At 36.6% G+C, this 27802-nt stretch overlaps 1 protein-coding gene across 2 annotated transcripts in view; it reads right to left on the bottom strand.

Moving 5' to 3' along the window:
• Positions 1 to 27802, bottom strand: part of macrod1 (mono-ADP ribosylhydrolase 1) — a 228923-nt gene that overhangs the window by 22569 nt on the left and 178552 nt on the right. For both annotated transcript variants that reach the window (XM_038286532.1, XM_038286533.1), the window contains exons 6-7: positions 6442 to 6563; positions 883 to 913 (exon numbers count right to left, since the gene is read on the bottom strand). In XM_038286532.1, the coding sequence (XP_038142460.1) occupies positions 883 to 913; positions 6442 to 6563 (153 nt within the window). The remainder of the gene's footprint in view (positions 1 to 882; positions 914 to 6441; positions 6564 to 27802) is intronic.

Raw genomic sequence — 27802 nt, 5'->3', positions numbered from 1 at the left:
CTTGGACAATGTTTAGTCTAAAATAGATAGGATAGAGGAAACCGATCTTGTTAAGAGTAGCGATGTTGAGAGAAGCAACCAAGCCTTGGTTACTCTGGAGGAGCTGCATGTGTTGACATGAAAACTAGTAACTGCATTCAAATTCTCCTTCCGCTAAAGCTACCACAAACACATCTCTTTATCTTATGTTGGTTCATCGTCATCTTTTCCTAATCACTGAGATACTCAAAGCCCCGCTCTGCCCTTTAAAAAATATTTTAAAAGCAGTAAGGCACAAACATTTGCCGGATGAGGCATTTATGGTTGACTCATGGGGTGGAAAATCATAAACTGAGAACTGAACCTGCACCAGTTCTGGCAAAGCAAAGCACTGGAACCACTTTAGTGGAAAGAACCCAACAGCAAAGGTCCTGAAGGGGGAGCTCAAACCCCTGAAGCCCCTCCATTTCTGCACTAATGCCCTTCAAGCAGCATGAAGACCAAAACTCTAGTGAGAAAAGAGTGGAAGTGGTGAGGTGAAACAGGTGCAGCAGAGAGGAAGAGATAAATTAAAAACCAAATTAATCAGGAACTGTTGGTATTCCAGCAGAGAGGTGTCAACCAGAGCTCATAGCTCCAGGCTGTGTTTAAGCACCATCACATAACTGTCTTTTCTGCCCGCGTGAAAGAGATTACAGTCACTCTGACACAATCTCCAAACTAATCTATTATAATCTGCCTGTCATAATCCCAAGGCATTAATCTGTAAACCACCTCAGGGTTAGAAGAGAGGAGAGGCTCTAGTTTAACGGAAGGATACAAGAAACAAGACAGTAATGAAACACTTTCAGAGATGGACAGAGAGGCATCACTGAGGTCTGAGGAGGAGACACAGATACTGACCGTAGATTCCAGTGGAGATGCACGGGAAAGCCTGCGGAGCAGAGAGGGTGGAGGAGACGGTCAGACCTGCTGCTCAACATGGAACAGCAGACTATCACCTCTCAGTACCACATAGAGGCCTTTTAACACAGTTTGTAGCAAAAACTCCCTGAATTTTCCAGAATCACTTTCTAAATAATAATTTTTATACAAATTATTTTATTACCAAGATTTTATAATCAACAATAAATCACAACATAATATTGGAAGAGTTATAAATGGCTGCTTTACAGTTATCTGAAGAACCTTAAGACCTCAGTCCAGGTAAATAAAACTCTTTAAGAGCAGCGTATGTTACGTGAGCTTTTGAAATGAATCGAATGATAATTCTGTCCACTATGGGAAATTTGTTGTCATGTTTGGAGTGTTGCAATTTTATGTATATTTCTCAGGTTTTAAAATAAAAAAAAGCAACATTACATAACATGTGTTCAGATGTTTTCCTCTACTGGGTGTTATTTTTGTGAAAAATATATTTGAAAAAAGGACAGTTTCCAACGTAACGATAAGAAAAAAGATATAAAACAGGAATACTGGTAGGTTTGGTACTAAGTGGTAGATATTAAACACAATTATACAGTAAAATAAAAAACTGGAAAGCTGGTAAGACTTCTATTTGTTTTTGTGTTGTTTAAAGAGCATAACATACTGTTGATTTTAATAATGTCCAAAGAGGCAAGAGAGTGCAGACACCTAAGCAGGAATTTTTGTTTTTTTTAGAAAATAGATATTTTGTCTACCAGCAAAGTAACTGGAAACTCAGTTTAGTATTTTTCTGTACTCATTTAGACTTGGCAAATCATTAAAGTCGTAGGGAAACGGCTGTTTCAACCGTTGCATTTCCGAAATTCTCCAGAATGGTCCACGACTTTACACGACTGAATAAAGAGAATGTGATTGGTTGATTATTAAGGGTGAGGGATTGTTGTGGCAGAAGGTTCACAAGCATGCTTGGTTGTGGCCGGTTTCTCTGAAGCATCTTGCTAACCAGTTAGCAACTTAGTGCTAGTAGGTTCCACATGGGAAATTGCATTGGGACCAAGCAGCACTAAATTGGTGATTTAGAAACGACACTGTCAAGGAACACTATGGACAGCGGAAACATGCAGGAGAGCTTTGTGTCGGAGGTCGTGGATGAGTCTCCTCCTCAGACATTTTTTATTTAGAGGAGGAAAGCAGGGATGAAGATGTTGTGGAAAAGGACGCCAGGGCGGCAGAAGCTTGGTTTGGTGTAGAAAGCTTACAGCCGTACATTTTTGAGCCCTTGCCTCTCAATGCTGCCTGTTCTGTTAGCTCTACGCCTGCTGAAGACACAGACGTCCATCCCTGTGAACACTGGGACGCAACTCAATGGGAAAGGAAAGGATTCTGATTTCAACCATTGCGTATAATAGCTGCGACATATGAATCAAGATGCTATGACCGAAAACATTTGATTGACAGATGACCATTGATATATGATTGGCCGAATTTAGGTGTTCAGGCTGACGTAGAACTAACTGGCCTGTATAACATAACGGGAAATTTTTTTTCTAAATTTTTGGACAATACTGTATAGTCTGATAAAGAGTACATTTATATACATGTTTAAGCCAGAATGATTTTACATTTAAATATGACTTCCCTACGACTTTAAAATCTATTGTTTATTTTTCCAGATGCTTTCTGCTTCTTCCCCTCCCCATGCAAACCTACCAATGTAGACCAAATCTTATCGTACTCTTCATGCAAGAATTCATCCCCTCACTATTCTGGGCAAATGCTCAGCTTAACAATGTCAAACAGTGTTGCTGTTTGTGGATTTCTGCATGGTCACTGTTAGAGATGATTTTATTTTGTTGACTTAAACTGTTCAATTAGAGTTTCTGACCTGCATCCTTGGCAAGCTTAAAGCTTTTTCAGCTTTCTGTTTATGAGCTGAGGTCATGGTAATCACAATGTGTCTTTGGGGTCATGTTATCATTGTATACTCTGACTCAGCTTCAGGAAGTCTGCTGTGCTACTTCCAGAGATGTCTGTGAATAATTATTTTCAAATATAATCAGCTTAAAGAAACAACTTGGACTCTCAATACTGGAGTCTTTATCAGCAGGCAGTACTTAACCTCAACCAAGCAAAAGATCAATACAAATTTAGTCCAAGAGTAAGAGAGATTCAAAGTATTTCACATAAAACACACCAAAACAAATAGAAAGAGAAATTGATATAGGTTTGAAGGTTTGAGGAAACATGTTTAACAGTAATGAGGGGACATTTGAAGTGCGCATTATGTTTCTTCAAGATAAGGGTTATAGAATCAAATAAAAAAGTTAACAATAGGTTAAAAGCAAAGGAGAAATAAAAATAATTAATGCAAAACAAAAATAAAAATGAGTTAAAATACTATAAAACAAAATAGAAGCGAAGTAAAACCTACATTTAATTTAAACATCTGGAATTAAATGTATTTGTTCTTTAATTGCAGCAAAATGCATATTTAATAAAAAATATTTTAAACAATAAGCAAAGAATACATCTGCAATTGATTGAATATCAATTGCAAATTAATTGTTAATAATAACAATGAATTTGGATACAATACTTATTTGGCAGGGTATCATTAATAAAGACGGGGGTTGTTTACTATTGAATCAATAATATATCACACAACCTTAAAATATTGTAATATTTTATAACTTGTATATTTTATAAATGTAATATTTCGTAACAGTAATAATTGGGTTATTTGTTTAGCATTTATTTTCACACCTATTTATTTTTGGGATTCTATTCCAAAAGCCTGTTCCATGTTGAGATTTAAAACAGTGAGTTTTTCATGTAAATAAAAATGTTTTTATACCTTTTATTGATGTTTGCTTTTGTACTGTATGTGAAAAAAGCCTCTTGTTTGTTAAGGTATGAAAGTTACATAATCAAAAACCTTAATTAAATATTCCATCTTTAGCCAGAGCGGTGCTTCACTTTAGGACCAGAGATGAGAATTATGAATCACAATCAGTTGAAAACACCAAAATCTTTGGGTTGCAGGTCATCGTTTAAGACTTTTGTGATCTAAAAGTCAGATATACGTTTTCTAACCCTTTGCACAGATGACTGATTACACAGAGACCTCAATGGACAGGCAGGCAGGAGAGAGAAAACTTGAAACAATCTTGGATATTTTGAATCATTTTAACACAAAAAACTCTAAAAGCTTGTTTGTTGTAAATGTTCATATCTGTCAAAAACAAGATGATGGCGTGAATGCAAAGGCAGCTTTAACACATTCCTCACTGTGATCCTGAGGATAAACTGATTTTGGACAAGTTAATAAAAAACACACACGATGGACCCTTGATGCTGCTGACAAGAGTGGTATTATGTGATAATAACACAGATATGATGAATGCAACCAGGCTTCCCTGTTTGCAGAAAAAGTCTGATAAAACTGTAGGCAGACAAACACTGCAGTGTCTGAGTTTTATAGGAAATGGCAAGAGGGAGGTTTTCCTTCATTATCTGATCTGCTTTCAGAACAAAACAGATACTGGTGAACAGAGTTATTGGCTCTGCCATAATGTTTTTGCTTTGAAAGAACCAGCAGGAGTCAGACAGCTGCAGCCTTTTTTTTCTTTTTTAATATTCACTGATTATTGCACAGGTACAAACGTGTGTGTGACAAGTAATTGTTACCTTATGGGGACAGCTAACGACCAATTTCCCAGAAATATGCCGCTTTATTGGGTCTTACAGTGAAATGGTCCCTATGAGGAAAAGTTCTCTTCTTAGGTTACAGGTTAGGCTCAGGACTAAGGCGTGCATTTAATTCAGGTCAGGGTCAGGGTTAGGGAGGGGGTCTCCATCAGGCTATAGTAATGAATACAAAATGAATGGAAGCCAATGGGAAGTCCCTGTCAGAATGGCAGGACATAACATGTGTGTGTGTGTGTGTGTGTATCCTAGTGTGTGTGTGGAGAGTAAATGCATCTAAATGGAAGGCTGCTCTGAAATTGACTTCCATGGAAATACAAGACTTAGACCACAGATCGCTGATGTGATTCATCTCATTTCATCTCATAACTGTCTATTGGGCTGTTTTGACTTTATTTTAAAGGGATTTACAGTCCTCCCTATGTGGGCATTAAAGTCATTTCCTCATTCAGAGGGGCTGCACAAGGATTCCTTAATGAAAGCTAGATATCCTCATTTCACCAGAAGTAATATGAGGATGAAATGGTCAAAATTAGACATGAATTTACAAATCATCTCTGTCTATTAGAGCGTCGCTAAAGTATTACAGCATATATGACTTGATTTAATCCTCTGTCTAAAGGGAGAGCAGTATAATAATAACTTTTTTTTTCTGGAGAAGAGCAAGAAAAGTGTTTTAATTGTGCTAAAATTGAGAAAATTGTATTTCATTATTTTGCAGTTACTGAGCAGCTAAGTTGAACTAGAGGTAAAAAAAAATTGCATTTCTCATTCTTTTAGAGCATTTCTATTTTAACCAAAAACATCTACCTAATTATATTTATAGTAAATCAATCAATAAATAGTAGAAAGATCATATGTACTAGATTGGAAAAGAGTTTTGGGCTCTTATGCTTTTTTAAGTTGACCCCTGACTAACGGAGCAGCTGACAGGACATAAACACAAATCAGTGCATGCATAATGGGTCACTGTGTCAGTAATGGAGAAAACTACAAAGATTATAAGCAAACTTAAAGGGGATCAACGGCATCAGTGTGTTAATTTGTATAATTCATGTGCAGGACTGTAACTTTGAGTCAATAAGACCCGTGTTTAGCAGAATCCTGTAAACCCACAGCTTGTGTCGTGAGTCAAGCTGCCAGAAAACTTCTCATTTGGCAGCTTCTCAACCTGCTGTCAGATGAGGCAGCGCAGGCAGATGCCAGGACACCCGCGCCGCATCCCCCCCGTCCAGCTCAGATCATTTAACCTGACTGCTGAGCTTTAACACACAGTGATGGCAGATGTGACTCACAACTCCCTCAAGGCCAAACAGAAACATATGACTTGCCATTTTGTGAATGTGCAGAGATGACTGTTGCATCTGTCTGTAGATTTGTCAGAAATGAAACAATGCAGCAGCTGTCGATAAAATGATGTGTTAGGCTTCATTCTTAACTTCTACATTTCTGCCTGGGCTTTGGTTTTATTTCTATGTTTCTAATGTGTTTTTCTCCATCTCTGTTCTCTGTGAAACATCCAATCTGGCATGTTCGGTGTAACCTAACAATGCAACCCTCCCACTCCATTTTCCCTTTTCTTTATGTGCCACAGCATGAACAGAGTGTTCTTTGAAAAGGCTACATGTGATCAATCTTTTTCTCTTTACCTCTGGCGTTCCTGCAGCTACAGAAACTCACCTTCCATCCAGCTCAATTATTTGTTTTTACCTTTCTTTTTCTTTCTGCTTTAGAGATCTCTGTGCTTTGTGTATTTTAACTTTGTCACCATGTCTGTCTCTCCCTCACTGGTTGCTTCCTTTTAGATTGATCTCAGCCAGATGTTCTCACCACAGATCGAGCCGTGTTTTCGGTGGCTGCCAGCAGGCTGTTCCTGTAGCATGACCTTAGAGCTCTTCTCTCCTCCTCACCAACTCCTCCCTGAGCGATCGGCCCCACGGTGTGGATCACATCTGGAGACACAGATATAAAGTGTTAGAAGTTACCACTGTGCTGTTAATCATCCATTCAGATGAATTAGTTATTTCCTTTAAATGCAGTCAAAATCCAAAACTAAATGTTTCTGGGGAAACTAATTTTCTCTCCAGTTTCTAATATTTTCAGGAAAACCTTATTTTCCCATTTTTATTGTAACCCCCACATGTGATTCATTCCACAGGACTTGAACCATTTTTAATTTAAAAAATGAAACGACATTTTAAAGTAGAGAAGATTTTTTTTTTACAAGCATATTTATTTTAAGTTAGTTGAAATATAATTTAACACTAAAGAAAAAAAGATTTTGGTCAGGCATTGTTAGCGCTAGCGCAGTTGTACACAACGCTGTGAAGTATAGTTTTACCATTTCATAAGTATTTGGTCGGATTTAAATGTTTTAGATTGTAAAAGAAATGCTATATTTATTGGGATTGGACAGTAATTGAATAATATTATGTATCACTTTATAATTTCATTCAAAAATGTTGATATGAAATTTTTGATAACTTCATATACATTACAGTTAAGGATGTCCAGATCCAATGTTGATATTGGAAATCAGTCCGGTATCAGCAAAAAATGAATATTATTATAATACTATTACATTAAAAACTCTTAGAAAAAATTAGCTTCTATCTGCTTTCTTTGGTGAATAAGAAATGTGTCACTTATTTTCATACCTGTAGTTGTTATTTTTTCTTTAATATTATTTGATCAAGCCTTTTGTATCATTCCACAATATTAAATAGTATGCATGATTAATACTGACATCATATCAGATCAATATTAGTATCAGTTGATACCCAAAGATGAAATATCAGTATTGTATTGGAAATATTGTATTGGGACATCCTTAATTAGAGTCCATCATTACAGAATTTATCACTGACTGATTTTACGGGTTTTACTTAGCTTTATGAGTTTTGTTTTTTAAGGCAAATATTTGTAAAATGTGACATTACAGAAATTTTATACACTTTATAAAATAGTCGTTAGGAGTTTGTATAAGCATGTATTGAGGTCATTCTTGGCAGTCCTTCTGAGGCCTTTATTTTGTTTATTTCAATTATATTTTATCAACCCAAAGTAGGAAATATATCATGACATGAGCTTTGGCCACAAAGTTCAGCCCTTATTATAGGAGAAAGAAAATCTTAGTAAATGCTTTATATCATCGACTAACTTATTTAACCCTGTTAAGTTATGTTTATTAGACAGCGCTGCGCAGTGTATGAAATACAACAACCACAGAGGGTTTCATGTATGTAATATTAGGTAGAATATTACATTTAAGGTGTCAAAGCATAATGAGAATATATATCAGCTGTTGGACGGACTGTTACTGCTCTTAATGCTCTCAGCTAAACTGAGATATTAAGAGTTAGAGGCATAAATGAGAACTTTAACTGTAAAACAGCAAAAACAAGGGGTGGCAGGAAAACCAGGAAAAGACATAACAATTCTAGCAATAATATTGCAACAAAATATTTTCTAGATATCCTGAAGCCTTACATGTACAACTAGAAATGACCTTAATAGCACCTGATTGTTGTGGATTTGGCTTTCATTTAAGGCCTTTGAGCTCATTTGGATAAATTGCAAAAGGAACAAGAAAAACAACAAGTGCCAAAGGAAAATCCCCAACAGGAAAAGGTTAAAATTATGAGCCACATCCCACTAATTCCACAATCCCGGCATTGTGATCCGAATGCTTACACAGCCTGTGATCTTTCTGTAGGTCATGTATGATGGGAAAGGTCAAAGTGTTCAGCCACAGCTGTGAATCCAGGTTATGTTTAAAGTGAATGTATGATACTAATAGGTCTACTGATATCTATCAGTTGGGAAAGGGTTCCAAAGAGATGGAACTGTGATTAACTTGTTCTCACATTACCTAAAAAAATGTCTCAAAGAGCAGATTGGTAATTCATCCAGGAGGTCACAGAATGAAAATGAACATCATCTAAATCTCTGCAGTCCTAACCTGCCTTTGTAAAGGATCACATTTATGATTCAGCCATGAGAAAAAAGACTGGGCAGAATGCCATCAGAGGTCTAAAGGGAAAACCAGTGTTGACCAAGAAGAACACAAAAGCCTGTTTTATATTTACTGAAATAAAACCTAGAATCCCCAAGACATTGGTGGATGGAGATGTCAAACAGGGAACTTTGTACTGCTTAAATCAATTAAAGTGTTTTTTTTTAACCTGTTTAGTACTGTTAAGTTTTCTGCCTCAGAAAACATTACAGCTTTAGATACAGCTGTAAAGCTGACAAACTGCACAACAGAACCAACAACACCTAGAAGGAACAACGATGCTATGTTTACATCGAACGTGATTTGAGCAGCAAAAAAAGAGCCTGCTGCTTCATTTTTGATGCTTGTACATATTAAGGTCAGACGCGCCTCAAGAGCATCTTTGCTGCTCCAGAAGCACGTCCAGTAAAGTGTGTACAGACATATCTGATGCTTCTGCTGCCCCTGTATTCAATGTCAGAGTGGCTTTGCTATATTTGCTGTGCTGAGTCGGTAACAAGTAGTTTTAATATGTTTTTAAGTGAGAAAGTCCACCCAAAAAATATAATCTGTGCAGTCAGTTCATCCAGATTGCGATCCTGACTTCAGATATTATTTCACTGTCAGAACCGTGCATAGCAACATATTGAACTGCATCAGCAGCGCTGTGTCTGTCTCCATGCCAACTCCCAGATAAGCTTCTCTGATTGGTTGATATGGTACATTGCATGTTGGTCGATGCAGCACAAGTTACATTTTTCCAACTCCAGCAGCTTCAGGACCTCGTGAGGCACTGCTTCAGCAGCTCCGATGCATCCAGGTGCACTGCTCCTGCTGCTCGAGACGCGCTGCAGGAACTTTTGATTCCCCTTGATGGGCGTCAACCATAGACTTCGCATGTAAACTGTCTGCTTCTGCTGCTCAAATCGCATTCAGTGTGAACGTAGCAATAGGGTAACGGGTTTTGTTTTGTGACTAAGGTGCTAAGAGTAATCTGCTTTAAGGAAAACACTTTCTAAAGTTAAAATCTTTAGGAATTTTTTTTTGATGTAAAACACGTTAGATCTGATAAATCAAACTATGTATTTTATTTCTTTCAGCCTTCAATAACTTTCAAATATAGCATAATACATGTTTGGGGTTTTGTTAACCTGTAGGTGTTACTCCACCAGTTGATGTTGGGTAATATCCTCATCAACCGTCCTTTGGGTCTCTCAGACGATTTTTCCTAATTTGATGACCTGATTAAGTATAGAGTAAATGAATTGAAATTAAATTTATTTGTGGGTGGGAGTATAACAGAATCTCATAACAACATGCAGAGAAAGAAAGCCATAGAAATGTGGTTTAACACGTAGACGCAGCCACCACAACACATTGTGATGAGACTCAGCATGATGCTCTCAGTGTGAAACCCACTGCTGTCATAAGACCAAGCTGGACCCACACTCTCAAAACAACAAAAACACAGACAGCACGATAGAAATGTTCACAACCAAGACTATTTCCCACATCAGATTCCGTTTTTTATTGTTTAGGGCAAAATAAATGTATTTGTCCACAGATCATGTCTGACACTTGGAGCCTCAAGAAATATATATATTTTTGCTCACACAAGTGCATTATTTTACCTAAAATTAATCAATCATCTTCCTATTTGGAGATTAAAAAAATTCTGATATCCACCACCCCAGGAGAAATAAGAAGCAGCCCAATCAATCAGGCGAAGGTATATCAACCTGCCTAGTATGAGATAACACAAGAAACAACAGGGCAGATACCTTTTCTAATATACCTGGAGGCTTCAAATAATTTTCTCCTAAACAATGGTTATTGACAATAAGAGAAGAGGATTTGTATGGTGTCAATATTATTTGACTTTGTGATAAACTAATAAAAAGTTTGTATGCAGGGGTTTAACTGGGATGCAATTTTCTCCATCCCAGCCTTATTACATTAATATAGACCCAGGATTGATCACTGACTTCCCCACTCATTTCTGACCATGGAAATTATAAATTAAGACTTTTTTTTATCAGTAAGTATATGATATAACCGTATATCCAACCCAATTGGATAGGAAACCTGTTTAAACATTTTTAACTTTTGAACATAGGATATGTTTGGATTAAACAGATGAAACTCTGTTTGACTCTGTTCCTTTAGCCGTATTTTTGTCGCTTAGCTTTCAATCAAGAAACTTCATTTATTCAGCATTTTCAAAGGATGCTTTATTCAGTTGAGGAGCAGGAAATGTAAAAAAAAAAAAAAGTATAGTTTCTTTTTTTTTTTTTTACAACAAAATTTAAACCTAATGAAGAAAAAAAAACAAACAAATAGCCTTAAGAGGCATGATTCTGTTAATAAAATGCTATAAAAATAAATATGACCATATATGGAGTGATGATGTAACATCTGGAATGGGGCAAAGGGTGAGTTCTCATAAAAAGACATATGACTTTTTAATTGTTGAAAAAAGACTTTATCAAAAGGTTGTGCAATTATAGACCACATTTACCAAGGAGGACAGAGTGGAGCCAGTGTTTTTTTTTTTTTATGGGGGCATAGAGCAAAAGAAAGAAACTAGCAGGACAATATTTCTTTGTTTAATATACTGTATTAATTGAGCCAAAGAGGACATTATTTTCTCCTGATTCGCAGGTTGCAAAATGTAGCAGAGGAACACTGAATCTATAAGGCTTAAGCTAAAACTGCCACACATTTACTTTTAAATTAACTGTTAAGATAAAACAAGAAAGTTAAAAATGTTAATATATATGAGACCAGTCAGTTATGGTTATTGTGCCAGAGCATATCAAAATAAGAAATGCATTTAAACATATGTCTTCAGTACATTAGGGCTAGAATGGGCCAAGACCAGCTGTACAGGGGTAGTGGCTCCTCTTACCCTCCGAATAGAATCAACAATGATAAAATAGATATGATGTATGGCTGTTCGAGGCACTTTAATGTAACACTGCTTCACTTCATACAGTGCCCATGGAAACAGCCCATTTAGCTTATTTCGACGACTAAAACTGGGGCTAAAAGAACATATTGAGACGATCAGAGGGAATAATTATTTAAACAAAGTGCAAAATCTACAAAAAGAACCTTAAAAACAGGATGTATTCACGCAGTTATGTATTTTTCCTATTGCCATCTTCAGTCTAATAATAGGATTTAGTGAGTTAGCGGTGTTGTCCAAATAACTATAATGTTGGTTACACAAACGTTATTTAAGATTTTGAGATATAATGTATTACAATGACTTTAGTGGCTTTTATTCTTGAAAGTAGTCAGAAAAAATGGGAGTAGGGATTCCAACTTGTGATGGCTGGGTTAATGACTATAGCCTCTGTACATGTATCGGAGGCTTAACCCCTGCACCAGCACAGCCCCCCCACAGTGTATTACAATGTAATGGTTTTACACGACACACTCCAAACACCAGTCAGAGAACGCATGATGGTAGGTTTTGAGAAAGGCAATCAGCATGGAGCATCATTATGCATTGAGTGCTGTATGTTGACCTGATTATCTATTCACTAATACTTGAGTCGAACGTTGCACTGTTGCACTTTTTTTTTTAAAGATTGCTTTGCATAACAATTGTTAGATGTAGCTTGGTAAAGTGTAATGTAGCATGTTTAGTACATTGTTTTTCAATGACCGTAAAACCAATTGATATTGTCACCACATCCTGGATACTGGTTTATACCCATAGAAATATCAAGGTCTCCTGTCTGTTTACATAAAAAGAATCGGCAACACCTTATAAAAAATCTGTGATGTTGTATTTTATAGTCAGTAGGCAGATTTTTCTGACTTTGTCTCAGAGTTAACACATGTATTGGCTGACGTTTACTATATTGTTTCATATAAAATTCTCCAGGGATGCATCTAAACAGATGCTTAATCTAAATATCTGCTGAGTTGCTAAAGCCCCTTACACTTTTCAAAGTATTTGTTTTACTACGCGTAGAACTTCACAGATAGCTGTGTGAGAAACATGGGTTAATTTGTATTTCATCATCATTTTGATAACGCTTAAGAGAGTACACTTTCAGAAATGTTTTATTGTTACCAGCAGGCTGTTTTTGTTAGACTTAAGATCATAAGGCTTTCAGGGTGAATCAGGATTATAAGTAGTTTGTGTGCACTCTCTAAAATTATATCAACCATAGCTGTACTTTATGAAGGCTGCATCTTGTGTTATTTTCAATGACCACTTGAAAGCCCACTTCAAACGACTAACGGCATTTAGCCCCTGTACAGGTCCAGATTTAGCTCTTTAAAGGGAGAAAAGTCAGACAGTGAAAGTTTAAAAATCAGTATAGAAAATACTTTTTAAAGTGCAGACTTGTATGTTTGAAGATGTGACAGCACCTATAAAGACAAGGCAGAGAAGAGATAAATAGGTAAAACATGAAAGATAAGAGGAGGGTTTTCAACCCAGTAGGTATATGCAAGAAGTATAAGATACATAAAGCAGAATAATGATTTAAGGCGGAACTGTATTATGCAGAAAAAAATCATATAAAGATGACAACTGGTGTGTTGCATGTTCTGTAGGTCATCATATTTGATTGAAAAGGTTAATCAATGTGAACAGCTCACCATTGCAATTCAGGATGAATTACTTTGTCAACACTATATTTTAAGAAAAACATTATATTTGCTGTCATACAGTTTATCTTTTAGCATTATAATGGATTATATAAACTGACTGTGAATGAGAATAAATTCTGTTATGCTTATGAAATAACCCAATAAACACACAAACTCTATTTTCTGTATTTCTGTGGATATTAGTCTGTGTTGGTTGAAAAGAAAGTGGAAAAATTTACCAAGTGCTGCTGTATAAGGACAGAGAAAGTTACTTTCTGTCTTCCAGTGTATTTTTTTTAAATAACCAATGATCAGATCACCTTGCCATCTTAAGATGAAATTTGAGTTCTCAATATGCAATTTAGACAGTTTTTGCTGAATTACTGGGAAAAGGGATTTGATGTAATGTGAAAGAGGGTGCCATTATTTGGGAAATAGCATATTGATTTCACTCAAGTTATGTTTTTAAGATTAATTCTTACTAGGCTGATTGGATATAATGCCAAGTTCTCTGTAACGCCTTTGGATATGGCTAATGGTAGAGAAATGTACATTCAGTACATGAGCAACAGCTCTATTTGACATTTCCGATGTCAACATGCCAGTTTCACAGTCCCTCAAATCTTGTGACATCTCTGGCATTGTGCTGTGTGATAAAACTACACTTTTCAGAGTGGCCTTTTAATGTGGGCAGTCTAAGGCACACCTGTGAACTAATCATGGTGTCTAATCAGCATCTTGATATGGCACACCTGTGAGGTGGGATGGATTATCTCAGCAAAGGAGAAGTGCTCACTATGGCAGATTTAGACTGGTTGGAGAACAATATTTGAGGGAAATGGTTATATTGTGTACTTGGAAAAAGTTTAGGTCTTTGAGTTCATGTCATAAAAAATTTGGAGCAAAACCAAACGTGCTGGTTTATATTTTGTTGGGTGTAGAAGACAACAGCGATCTGGGAGATTGACATACTGACAACAAATCTGTTATTTATTTAGTTAGCTGTTTATCCATTCAGTGATTTATAGACTGACAGAAGGATTTTAAAGTCTATTCTCTGAGCTATAGGGAGCCAGTGTACAGACTTCAGAACTGTGCTCATGTCCTCTACTTTCTTAGTTCTAGTCAGAACACTGGCAGCAGTGTTTTGGATCAGCTGCAGCTGTCTGATGGACACTTTAGGCAAACCTATGAAGACACTTGTAGGATACATAAATGGTTATGTGGTGTATGGTTTGCCTTGGAGGTGAAGTCTCAAAGGGAGGTGGGTGTGCACCAAGGAAGTATGTTTGTATAGGTGCGCACTCTTCTGTCTCACTGATGAGAAAAGTAAGGGTGGGGCTGCTGTAATTTTATTTGACCACTTCATTTCACTACGCTTCATTTTATTTTGTTTCAGTATTCATTGGTGTCCTATATTAATTAAATGGATCTCACTTTGTTTGCTACAATCATTCCTGCTGCACTGTCATAAGTCGTGCTGGTACAAATAAACAAAAGCATCCTGGATTTCAGCGTATCTGTAACAATAAACTAATATGAACGTCAAAAATAGGGCAAGAAACGAGGACCCGACCTACTCTCAGCGACCAAAAGGATTTGTTTGGAAGCCACAATAATACTGTTGCACTTATAATTCTACTAAAGATAAATGCCAAATTGAGTTTTTCTAGAACCTGATTGGACATCAGTTTTTTAATTGTGGAAATGTTCTTCAGGTGATAAAACTGCCTTTATGTGCCTCTGAAGGTTCAGATCTGAGTCCATTTGTGTGTGTATGTGTGTGTGTATATATATATATATACATTTCTCTGTTATACTGAAATTAGTTTAAATTTCATGTTGAAAAGAAGTCGGCAATAAATAGGTTTGTACTATATTTAGTAATCATGCAGATAATACAAAAAAATTTTCCAAAGACATTGGAAAAAGAAATACATTGTTAAGAGGACATTTTGTCAGTTAACATTTGCTGATTGTGCCCGGTGCAAAAAATCCTTTTAGTTAAAAAAAAAGGATTGAGTAAGTACCATCAGGAGGACTGTTTAGCACATATTGTTTTATGTGAATATCAATATACCGATGTTCTTGTTTTCTTTAGATTCTAGAACATGATATGGTCTGTTTTACAATATAAAAATAACCAAAGTAATGATTTTGAAGTAAATGTATATCTATATAGACAAGGAATCTAAGTGGAAAGGAAGGATATTGACAGAACAACACAAAATCCAATTTTCCCCATTTCTTCCATGCCTATGTTGTATATATTCACGCTAGGAGGTCAAGGTGTCCCTGTTGGGCTGTAGGGGGGGGGGGGAAGAAAACACAACACAGCCTAGGACAAACATCTTAGATATTAAAGGATATATCTGTTTGCAAATTCACTTTCCTTTTTTCAAGTATTTTCAGCCTAACATGCCTTGACCGAATTAGAAAACACTTGTAAAATGAGCTACCCTGACAGGCAGAAAGGTAAGATAAGAGCACATTTCTAATTGAAGCATACTCCATTCTCACAGGTAACATTAGTTGGTTGGTTTTTATGTATTTTATTTTGTAGGATTGCACATTGCTGTTTATAAGTAAATAAAACTTCCACAAAAACCTAAATTGCTTAACATGATCCATTCTAAAACATTACATCTAAAATTACTGTTGTGGATTTTTCTCTAAAACAATCAGACAGGAAATGGGAATCTGCCCAAACTGGTGAAAGCTAGGGCTCCTTCTGTGAGTCCTTTTTAAGAAACTACATCGGGTAGAAATATGTGACTGAATTTAGGATGACAGATTAAAGCCAGGTGCTTCAGGAGCAAAGCACTTTTCCGTCACTCAGTCTTTGGCGAGCGGTGGTACTATCCATGCACAGACACTGTGTTGCTATGGCCATCTTTACCCACTAGAAAGATCTGTGTTCATCAAGGTTTCCCTTTCAGTTTTTCTCTGCTTAAACTATAGCAGTTCTTTAGATTTCAATTTAAACAAACAGCAGCTAGAAATGAATGTGTAAAAAAAATAGTTCAGGGATTTAACGTGATTCCAGGGTTAGTGGTTTCATACATTTGTATAACTTTAAGGCCGCTACAACAGAAATGTTTTAAATCTAATACTTGGGTGAGCAATCACTTATATTAACTGAAGCATGAATCTTTTTTCACTGACAGATGACAGAATCTGTTAAGAAAAAGATGTAAATACATATATATATATATATATAGCTAAAAATAAAGGGGGCATGTAAAACCACTCAATATAACTTCAATCAAATCAAACCTCTGTGAAAAAATAACTGTTTACTTAGGAAGCAATACTAATTGACAATCAATTTCAAATACTGTTGTGCAAAAAGACAAAAGGTGCAAGTTATAGGCAATTAGCAAGACATACTCAATAAAGAAGTGGTTCTGCAGGTGGGGACCACAGAACACTTTGCGTTACCTCTGCTTTCTGTCTGATGTTTTGGTAATTTGAAGGTGGGTGGTTCTTTCACACTTGTGGTAGCATGAGATGGACTCTAAAACACACACAAGTGGCTCAGATAGTGAAGCTCATCACAGATGGCACATCAATGCAAGCTGTGGCAAGAACTCTCCGAGGCTGGAGGCGCAACCAGGAGACAGGCCAGTACAGCAGGAGGCCAAAGGAGGGCAAAAACCCAGCAGCAGGCTTGCTACCTCTGCCTTCATGCAAGGAGGAACAGGAGGAGCACTGACAGAGCCCTGCAAAAAGACCTCCAGCAGGCCACAAATGTGCATGTTCCTGTACAAACAGTTAGACATCTACTCCATGAGGATGGTATGAGGACCTGATGTTCACAAATGGGGATTGTGCTCACAGCCCAACACTAGATCATCTGCATTAGTCTTTCTTGCACTGAATCTGGAGAAGCTTCTTACTCAAGACACTCTGATGTTTAAATATTTTATTTCACAAAATTATCATTGAATACATTTGTATGTACTATTTTTTCTGTTTTGTCTTATTTGAATTACTTGTGTGAATTTGTCATTTCTTTAATTGGAGGGTATGTAAACTTTCAGGCACAAATGTATATAGGAAGCACCCAACCTGGAGAATTTTGCAAATTTTTTTAAAAGCTGGCACAAGAACATAGGGTAAAAAATAATTCAGGTCTTTAGGTTGCAAGTGAAAGACAATACAACTTATTTGCCCTGTTTAAACTCTGAAAGGTGTTCTATACAAGTCACCACTGGTATACAAGAGCTGAAGGACAAACATTAGTGATTCGGCATTGATGCAGTGACAGAACATAATCCTCTGTGCAACTAAAGATTACAGTACTCTAAAGTGCACTGCTGACCGAAAAATAAGCTGCATAATTACACCAGTGATCCATGTAAAACTACTATGAAACAAAATAACTAAAGAAGATGATGTCGCTGCAGCAAGCAGGTCATAAAAGGATTAGTGTGAATACACCAAGGGGGGAAAAGAGGAAAAACTACAGGGACAACATATGATTAGAGGAATTGGGTCAAAGTGATATTTCTAAAAGTCATGCTATAGATTGTAAAAGGCAGTGAAATGATCCATCTTATAACTAAATCACTTTATAGATGCATCAATCATTCAGTGATTTTCCTTTTAAACAAGTATATATGTAATATAATGCTAGAGTATACCTTCTTCCCATAATAAAAACTCATGCAAAATAACATCTTAACAAATTAAAGTAAGGGTGAAAATTGACTGAATGCATCCCATCTATGCTGTGCTGTACAAACAAATGTAACTTATTAGTTTTTTTTTATCACCCTCAGAATTATGAGAATCTTTTGGCACATCCCACAACAATAAGGTTGGTACTGTTTAAAAACAAGATTTTAAATGGGATTTAGATTATTTGACAAAAAGATCTAACAAGAAGGCGCTGTCAATGAGCTACTTCTTTTCTTTAGAAGCAGGTTACAGTTTTTACTTTTTTTAGCTCTTGTGTCAACAATACCTTAGGTCTAAAAATTGTACTTGTGAAACCTAAAAAATCCTGCATATTATTTGAATAGAAATGAGCCCAATGAGCCCAGTCAAATAGATAAAAATTGTTGAAAAAGTACTACTATCATAGAGATAAACAGGAAGAGGTTTCGGAGCTAATACTGCAAAAGAAAGAAAAAGAAAATTACATTGCAGTGGCATAAAGGTAACAAAATATTTAAGAGAATAAAAATGAATAATTAAAACAATGAGATCATGAAAAAAGAAAAAATGATTAAAAAATGTTTTTTAAGGAATTTGAACTAAAAATATAATTCTGTTTAGATAGTACAGTTAATGTTCAATCTAAACAAAAATGTTTTTAATCTACATCTAAAAAAATTGGGATTTTCAGATTTAACACTTTTCTAGAATTTTGTTCCAGATTATTGGAACATAAGAACTAAAAGCTGCTTCTCCATGTTCGGTTCTAGGTATAACACTATAGTAACAAAGGCTTTAATCAAAAATGTACCCAGCTGCTTTGAAAAATGATGGACGACTACTGAAAAAATATAGAGGAGGAGAAATGTGTACAGCGGTGACCAAAAACTGGGTTTAGTTGGATTCCTGCCTTGGATTTCTAGTCCTTCAGCGTTCCATGTTAAAAATAATGAACTGCTATTGTTGTTACAAGTGCCACTGAAGGTTTTTTTCATTTTTATTTGATCCAAATGGTATCACCAGTGCTGGTACACTTTATTTTCACATGTGAAACTAACAAACGAGTGAAAAGTAAAGAAAACAAGGGGTCAGCGAGAGGCAGAGAGAAACGGCTCACCTGTGTCAGAGTTAGAGCTATCAAGCTTTATACTCTATATTGACTGGAAAATAATTGGCTATACCACTGCTCAGCAGCACTTATCAAGATGCTATTATATGTACCACTTCTGCAGCGGGTTACTGATGGTGAAAAAGCCAGGGATATTTTTAAAAAGTTTCAACAACAAATTAATTCATAGTTATATTCATAATATTATATAAATGTGTTAATGTGTTTAAGTTCAAAATGTGGGATGTATTAATTTATTATATGCAGACATATTTCAAGCATTAAATCTTACAATTTTTTTTATTAATATGGCTTAAGCTAATTAAAAAAACAATAAAAAAATAAGGTTAAACCAGTAAAAAGTGGGTATAAATACTTAAAACAAAATCAATGGATATGCAATAATAATAATATGAAAATGTAAAATGGTCTGCTAAAATAAAATATGACTCAACTTTCATAAAGGAAGTTCATAAAAACAACTGATTTCCCAGGAAAAGTTGAAACTCTCAAGGGTCACATTTCACTCTTTCATAATAAAAAAAACATTATGAGTCTCTCAGTTAATAAAATTTAAACGCACATTATTACAGCACTGTCTCCTTCACACAGACAGGCAGAGACGTCAGAGAGCAGAAGATGTCCAGAAGAAGCTCTTTAATCCAACCCTCTGAGACCTGGAAGCCATTAGGCTGGAAGATTCATCACAGTGTTTGGGATGACCTGAAGCATATCTACTTTTCGTAATCCAAGTAAGTTGTTTTAGTTATGAGTATTAATGAGATACATCTGTTAGGAAACCACAATAAGTGGAAAACATGTAGTGATGAAGAACATACACATTATTGTGAAAAAAGAACAAAATACGGCAAAAAATTCAATTAAATAATTCTGAATTTTAATTGACCTTAGTGAGGCATTCAGATTTTACTAGTAACCAGTTAAGAAACCGCTGCTCAGGATAACATATTTCCTATGCTTAAGGAAGCCAATCATTGCTAATTCATTAGTGTTTGGCTTTCTAAATTTTAAGAAATCCAAGTTTGGGTTCAGTTTTACAAGCTTAAGGGTCAAGTGCAAAAATCAAGAGCCCAGAAAAACACAAGCAACAGAATAAATTACAAATACCTCATAAACTATTTGTTATATCTGTAAAGATGTTGCTTATTTTTTCACCATTTTTGTTCTCCTACACTGTTTAGATTTGATGGAATGGAAATGTTTATTTACTGTCTGAAAGCTGTACTAAATTTCTGTATAAAATTTCATTTTATATACACTCTGCATACAAAATGACAATAAAAGTTACCTAAGTCTAGTCCTAAAATTGATTTATCCCAGAACAAGTAAATTTGTTTGTACAAAAAAAAAAGAAAAAAAAAGATCAAAGGTGTCCAAGCCATCTCCGCTGACTCTTGAGATGACTAACTTTAAATCAAAAGAGAAAAATCTCTAAACATCATCTGGCACAGTAATGGTGAAATTTGCACAGGCTTCATCACAAGACAAATTCTCTATTTTCACAGAAGCTGCTTGGAGTGATTAATTTTCCCCTCTTCATAATTTGTGTGGTCTGTTGATATTGCTCACTGTTCCGCAGTCTAAGGTCCTGAAAAGGACAGTGGAAAGGTGATATTCAATCTGAAAAGCACTGTCTGTTCTGTGTTGAAAAAGTAAACAAAATAGCATCTAATAGAGGGAAAGGGATAGATACATGATATACAGTATATGGGTTTTATATTTTATGTTCTTTGACAATCCTACAAGTTTTGTATCACAAATGAAGCACTCTTATTACCTAAGCACTCTCATTATCTAAGTTTCTCTTTCTGTCATCTTTATTACCGACTCATCCCGATTCTGCCTAAATTTCATAATACAATACATATAACAGAATTAAATCTATATTTAAGAGTCATCTTGATCTGAATTTGATTTTTTTCTCCTCCATTTATTTACATATTGTTAGGATTATTTTTATTGATGATTTGTGAGTCTGTTAAACCCTAATGATATCTGTCAAAACTACGTAATGTTTTCCTAAATACTTCATCTAATCTACAGCAAGTTCTCTAGCTTTTATCGAGGACACTGAGTAATAGTTTGAGACACCCATTTAAGCCATCCCTCAGCATGAGAGGGTGTGGTTCAAAGTCATCAAAGAAGTGGTCAGATTAGGTTTGTCTCTCATCAGGTGGTGGAAAGAGCCTCCCATAGTGAGATTGAAAGGCAAGGGTGATGCGTGGTTTAACCGGAGTCAGTGCTCTTAGGCATTAGACCCAGGTCGCTCCCTGGAATGAACCAGGAATGATCTACAGGGCAGAATGATTCCCTCTGATCTACTATGTGACACAAAGGCAGTCTACCTGATGCATTGAAGAACAGCTGTTCTGGAGACGGCAGTCAAAATGTTGCCTGCATAAGGGACCAACAAAAGAGAAAAGACACTCTTCACCTGATGTCTGACACAAGCTTTTGGCCTTTTGGTTATTTATTAATACAACTGATCATCTATTTATTTTTTTACTTATGTTGTGCATAATTAAAGTTCTTAAGATTAACATTGTTGTAGCATCTGAGTATTTGATATTCATTTCTGAATACAAAAGAAGGTAGAACTGTCAGATGACCACTGGTCTGACTGTTATTTATAGGTTTTCCTTCCTGATGGTTACTTGGTAAGTATTTACAGACGTTTCATTATTGGAGAATGTCCCAGATCAATATCACTCCATTGGTAGTTTTGCACCTGTTTTAGTTACCTGCCTGTCTTGTTGAGATCTATATGTCAAAGCTCTGATGATGAGGTTATCCAAGCCATCATTGGGAAGAGGAGCGCTGATATTAACCCTCTACCTTGTCATACTGTATGTGTGCTTTGGCTGAACGTAAATCTGAAGAGTAGAACTTGTCAGCTTTAATTACAGATGTAATCTTTTGCAGTGAGATTGATCACTTTTTGCTTATGATTGTCACATGTAGCAACTCAGATTATTCATTATTGTCTTATACTTTATATAGATGCAATAATCTGATTTCAGTAAATTGTTTGGCTTGCTGGAAGCCATAAGTAGTAAGGACCCATAAGTAGTCTTTCAGTATGTCAATTTGCAGAGCCAACCCCAAATATAGACTCTGTTCCATACGTCGCTGTAGATGGTTTTCTACAGACACACAGCACTCCTGGTAGCTTATCTGAACCTCTTCTGAAACTGACCTTAGATCAAATTAGTAAACCCTAAGGCAAATAGTTTTGATTCAATTTTCTTAAGATCACTCGTTATAAAAATGCCAATTATTTATGAGCATTTTAATCTTCAACGCCAAAATTGTCGTGTATTATATTTTTCCCCTTTTCCTTCATTTTTTTATTCCTTCCATTAGAGCATTTCAATAAACCATGTCTGTCTATGTCTTGTTCAACAAGCATTTGAGATCTGTCGTCTTCATTCAAGCCTTTATTTTACTTTTGCAAGGGAGAACAGAGAGTGTTGCCCGTATTCCTGCCTGTTCTGGTCACACAGGATTTCATCAACTACTCACAGCCTGCAAAAAGCTTTGAATGGTTTTTAAATACAGTTAATCAGAAGCAAGTTATAGACAATCGAAGAAAACCGCATACAGGTAATGTTGAAACAACCTTGAATCTATGGGAGTCAGGTCTCTCTTCCAAAACAGTCAACAATCCCTCCCGCCGAGACATTCTGTAGCCTTGTCAGTGTGGGAAGGTTGATTGAATACTTTTATAAGTAAATAATTGATAATCAGTGCTCGAAAATCAATAGTAAAGTCAATATTAGAAGGGATGTGATAGGAATGTTGGTAATTTACTCAAACTCACTTTAAGAATGCATGTGTCAAAATCTATATACTTTTATTGGGTTTCCTATAAATTGCGCTTGGATCCCAGAGGTTCTGATCTTGCCGCACTCCCACAGACTGCCACTCTTGGTCCCTGTGCAAGAACTTTAACTCCAAACTGCTCCCTGGGTGCAGCACAATGGAAAAACCTATACAACCAATTCAGCTTGTTTGGCGTCTGATAAGGTTTCCCATCAGAGACAGCAATATATTCCAGGCTGAACTCATTTGCATTAGTCTGATCACTTGTGAATTCAGTTCTGTTGTTTTTCTCTTCTCACAATAATACAAAATGTTTTATTTATATCCTAACACGACTTTTGATGGTACAATAACAAAAACCATGTTTTTCTGGTATGTTTACAAAGTTCAGTCTTGTTGAATCTTTTCTTACCTCTTTTTTATCGTGCTGACTTTTCATGATCACTTGCACGCTTATTCAGCTCATAATCTACACTTGATTTATAAACAAGAATCTGAGCTCTAGGTTAAAAAAATGCAAACAACAAGATAATCTTACCAGATCACCTAATATAACAAAAAATATTCTGAACTCAAGCGACTGGTCCTAAAATAACAGAAAATGAGCAGAGGCGTCTCAGAGTGATGTCATTACATCTCCAGAAACGCCTCTGGCGATAAATGTTCCTTCCTGTTGTTAAACACCAAGTATCTGAGGAGTCAAAGACAGCAGTGGGGAAATAAACTGAGCTACAACAACTGTATTTATCTTTGTATCTATGATAAGACATGAAATGTTATCTTTGAGTACATTTGTTAATATTTCCAGACACGTATCACATTTTTCAACGGGAATTATTAACACATTATTAAATCCTGAGAGGAAGAAATTTGATCTTAAGGAATAAGATTAAAATTGAACTTTTTGGCCTTCATAAAGAGGAAATACTACAAAACATCACAGCTGAACAAAAGGATGTGAAACATGTTGGTAGCAACATGCTAGGTGGGTGCCTGTTTTATGGAAGAGTGAAGCTAGTCTGAGTTGATTGATGGAATGTCATATGACTTGTTGCTATATATATATATATATATATATATATATATATACACTCACCGGCCACTTTATTAGGTACACCTGTCCAACTGCGTTAACACTTAATTTCTAAGCAGCCAATCACATGGCGGCAACTCAGTGCATTTAGGCATGTAGACATGGTCAAGACAATCTCCTGCAGTTCAAACCGAGCATCAGTATGGGGTAGAAAGGTGATTTGAGTGACTTTGAACGTGGCATGATTGTTGGTGCCAGAAGGGCTGGTCTGAGTATTTCAGAAACTGCTGATCTACTGGGATTTTCACGCACAACCATCTCTAGGGTTTACAGAGAATGGTCCGAAAAAGAAAAAACATCCAGTGAGCGGCAGTTCTGTGGGCGGAAATTCCTTGTTGATGCCAAAGGTCAGAGGAGAATGGCCAGACTGGTTCGAGCTGGTAGAAGGGCAACAGTGACTCAAATAACCACCCGTTACAACCAAGGTGGGCAGAAGAGCATCTCTGAACGCACAGTATGTCAAACTTTGAGGCAGATGGGCTACAGCAGCAGAAGACCACACCGGGTGCCACTCCTTTCAGCTAAGAACAGGAAACTGAGGCTACAATTTGCACAAGCTCATGGAAATTGGACAATAGAAGATTGGAAAAACGTTGCCTGGTCTGATGAGTCTCGATTTCTGCTGCGACATTCAGATGGTAGGGTCAGAATTTGGCGTCTACAACATGAAAGCATGGATCCATCCTGCCTTGTATCAACGGTTCAGGCTGGTGGTGGTGTCATGGTGTGGGGAATATTTTCTTGGCACTCTTTGGGCCCCTTGGTACCAATTGAGCATTGTTGCAACGCCACAGCCTACCTGAGTATTGTTGCTGACCATGCCCATCCCTTTATGACCACAATGTACCCAACTTCTGATGGCTACTTTCAGCAGGATAATGCGCCATGTCATAAAGCTGGAATCATCTCAGACTGGTTTCTTGAACATGACAATGAGTTCACTGTACTCAAATGGCCTCCACAGTCACCAGATCTCAATCCAATAGAGCATCTTTGGGATGTGGTGGAACGGGAGATTCGCATCATGGATGTGCAGCCGACAAATCTGCGGCAACTGTGTGATGCCATCATGTCAATATGGACCAAACTCCCTGAGGAATGCTTCCGGCACCTTGTTGAATCTATGCCACGAAGAATTGAGGCAGTTCTGAAGGCAAAAGGGGGTCCAACCCGTTACTAGCATGGGGTACCTAATAAAGTGGCCGGTGAGTGTATATATTTTATCATATTCAGTGGAAGGACTTCAATACGACGGAGTATTAGGGCCACACATGAAGAGAAAAAATATTTTTGCCATGACGAGATTAAACTCGACATGTCAACTTTAAAGTCGACATGTCGACATTAAACTCAACATTTCGAGAATAAAGTTGAAATGTCATGTTGAGTTTAATCTCTACGTGTCGACTTTAAACTCGCCCTGTCGACTTTAAACTCGCCATTTCGAGAATAAAGTTGATATATCGTGGCGACTTCAATCTCGACATTCCAAAGTTTGGAGAAAAGAGCAACCGCGCTCCACAGCTGCAGTCTGCTTTTTATGAGTGAAGGTAGTCTTTGACGTGCTGCAACTGTATAATCATCACAGGAAGCGGTGGCCTACCAATAATAACGTAACGTCTTTCCCTATGCTTACCCAGGCTCGCAGTTCTGAATTTGAGAACATGTCAGTCATTTCAACTTTATTCTCGAAATGGCGAGTTTAAAGTCGACAGGGCGAGTTTAGAGTCGACATGTCGAGTTTAATCTCGTCATGGCAAAAATATTTTTTCTCTTCATGTGTGGCCCTAATACTCCGTCGTACTTCAAGTTAAAGGTAAAATGGAGGATGTTCTTTTTCCGGGGGGATCATGAAAATAAGTGGTCCTCCTAATTGTCAATCATTCTGGTGAGATGTTTACATAAGGACGTCGTACGTGCTCGTAGTCTGACGTAGTGGAAAAATATTTTTTGGGGAAATTGAACTTGTATGAGCGATGCTAACAGCAACTTTTAATAAGAGCATGCATGTGCAGAAATGGGTTCATGTACACTCTCGCACACGTTTAATAGGCGTTCCCTCTCGGGTGCAGGTACAGGGCTGTACATTAACTTTTTTTTTTGTGAAGATCCACCATTATACCTTTAATGTGGTGTTCACATAAAATATCAGGGGTTTCTGAACAGATCTAAATGATTCCAACTTTTGAAAAATCTCGTTAAACATAAATATTGAATTAAAAGCAATAAATATTTATGTTGCTGTGGTTAAAGGTTTATTTATTCAGCAATCTTGGAGCAAAAGGTTTTTTTTTTATCGAAAACAAGTTGTCTATTTTGTTAATACATGGTTTTCCATCAAAATGTGATTACTTGTAATTATTTACAGACCACATAATTTCCTCAATTACAAATTTTAATTGAGTCCCACCACTAATGTAAATATTGGGATTTTATCCCGTTAACATGAGTATAAAATAACCTCTCCAGTGAGCTTCCTACAGCCTAAACAGCCTCAACCACTTCCTACCAAATCAAGAGATTTCTAAGAAAGACAAAGCTTACAGATATCTTCCCCTTTGTTGTCTAACATTATTGGGAAATGCACACTTGAAAGGAAATATGACTCCATGAGTGAAACAGTATGCACAGATCCATACAGAAAATCTTCAAACGACCTGCGCTGAGCAAACCGTTTGCCTTTTCCCTGCTGCTCTGATTTGGGAAGCTGCACGCTTCCTGCAATCATTAGATAGTAGACAAGGAGCTTTATTGCTATGGCAACTTATGAAAAACTACATGCTCTGATGCCTATGAGTTCGCTTGAGACGAGGAGGGCTTGGATGAAGACACGCACCGCAGCCTTCTACGAGAGAGCTGCTTTCAGAGGTGCCCAAAGATTTAAGGAAACGTGTCTAAGTAATGTGACAGTCATTTATCAAAGTTTTTATTCATGAACAAGAGTGTATTCCCTAAGAAATCACTTAGCTTAAGAGTATGAATCCTCCTCAAATCGAAAAATATAAAACACCAGGAAAAGTCTGTTTAATATGCACTGTTAGGTCGTACAACATAAATATCTCTGGTCACACAGATTATCAAAAAGCTATACTCTTATGGTTTCCTTTAGAGTATATTGTATAAAATCTGAGCTAATTATCCAGTGCAATGACAGAAGAGATTTAATGACTTCTTCACACTCCAATAGCAGTCAGCAACTCAGTGGTGTAAAAAGTCTTCTCCAACTCTGATTTTTTAAATCTTTTTTTTCCGGTAGACTTAATAAAACAGACAGCTTTTGTTGAAGTACACGATTTTGGGTGTTAATGTGCTTGTGGCTCATGTGAGTGATAGATCATTACTGCAGCACCTCAGCAGTGACGATCCCTCCAGAGGTGCTGTGGTGTTAATTAAGATAAACATTTAGATGTTCTAATGGGACGTTCACTACCGCTGACCCTGATGCCTTCCATATGACTTTCCTCTCCGTTAACGATCTGAAACTCAGCTTGGTATCTGTGCCTCCACTGTAAAAGCAATCAGTCAATTATTTTATTTTGATTTTTTGGTGCGTGTTTCTTTTCTTTAATGATAGACCAAAAATGATTTAAATCATTTAATTTGAATAATTTAAAGCTACTAGTAAAAATCTGTTTCCATGCTGGATATCTATAGTATGGTGGATTATGATAAAGTCTGATGTACCTCAAAGTTCTTACTGCGCCATGGCTCAAATAAAAAAAACACACTCATTATCTATATGTAATCAAAAATAGAGGTAGAAATAAACAAAAATAGGGCCAAGGCATAGGATGACCAGTTGCCCTCCAGTTGTGTGGGACAGTCCCACATTTTTCCCTTCTGTCTTGGCATCCCACAAACCAACCATCCTGCATTTCAC

This window comes from Cyprinodon tularosa, unplaced genomic scaffold, assembly GCF_016077235.1.
Source record: "Cyprinodon tularosa strain WSP-4 unplaced genomic scaffold, ASM1607723v1 ctg228, whole genome shotgun sequence".
Taxonomy (NCBI): Eukaryota; Metazoa; Chordata; class Actinopteri; order Cyprinodontiformes; family Cyprinodontidae; genus Cyprinodon; species Cyprinodon tularosa.
This window is presented reverse-complemented; position numbering and strand designations above follow the sequence as displayed.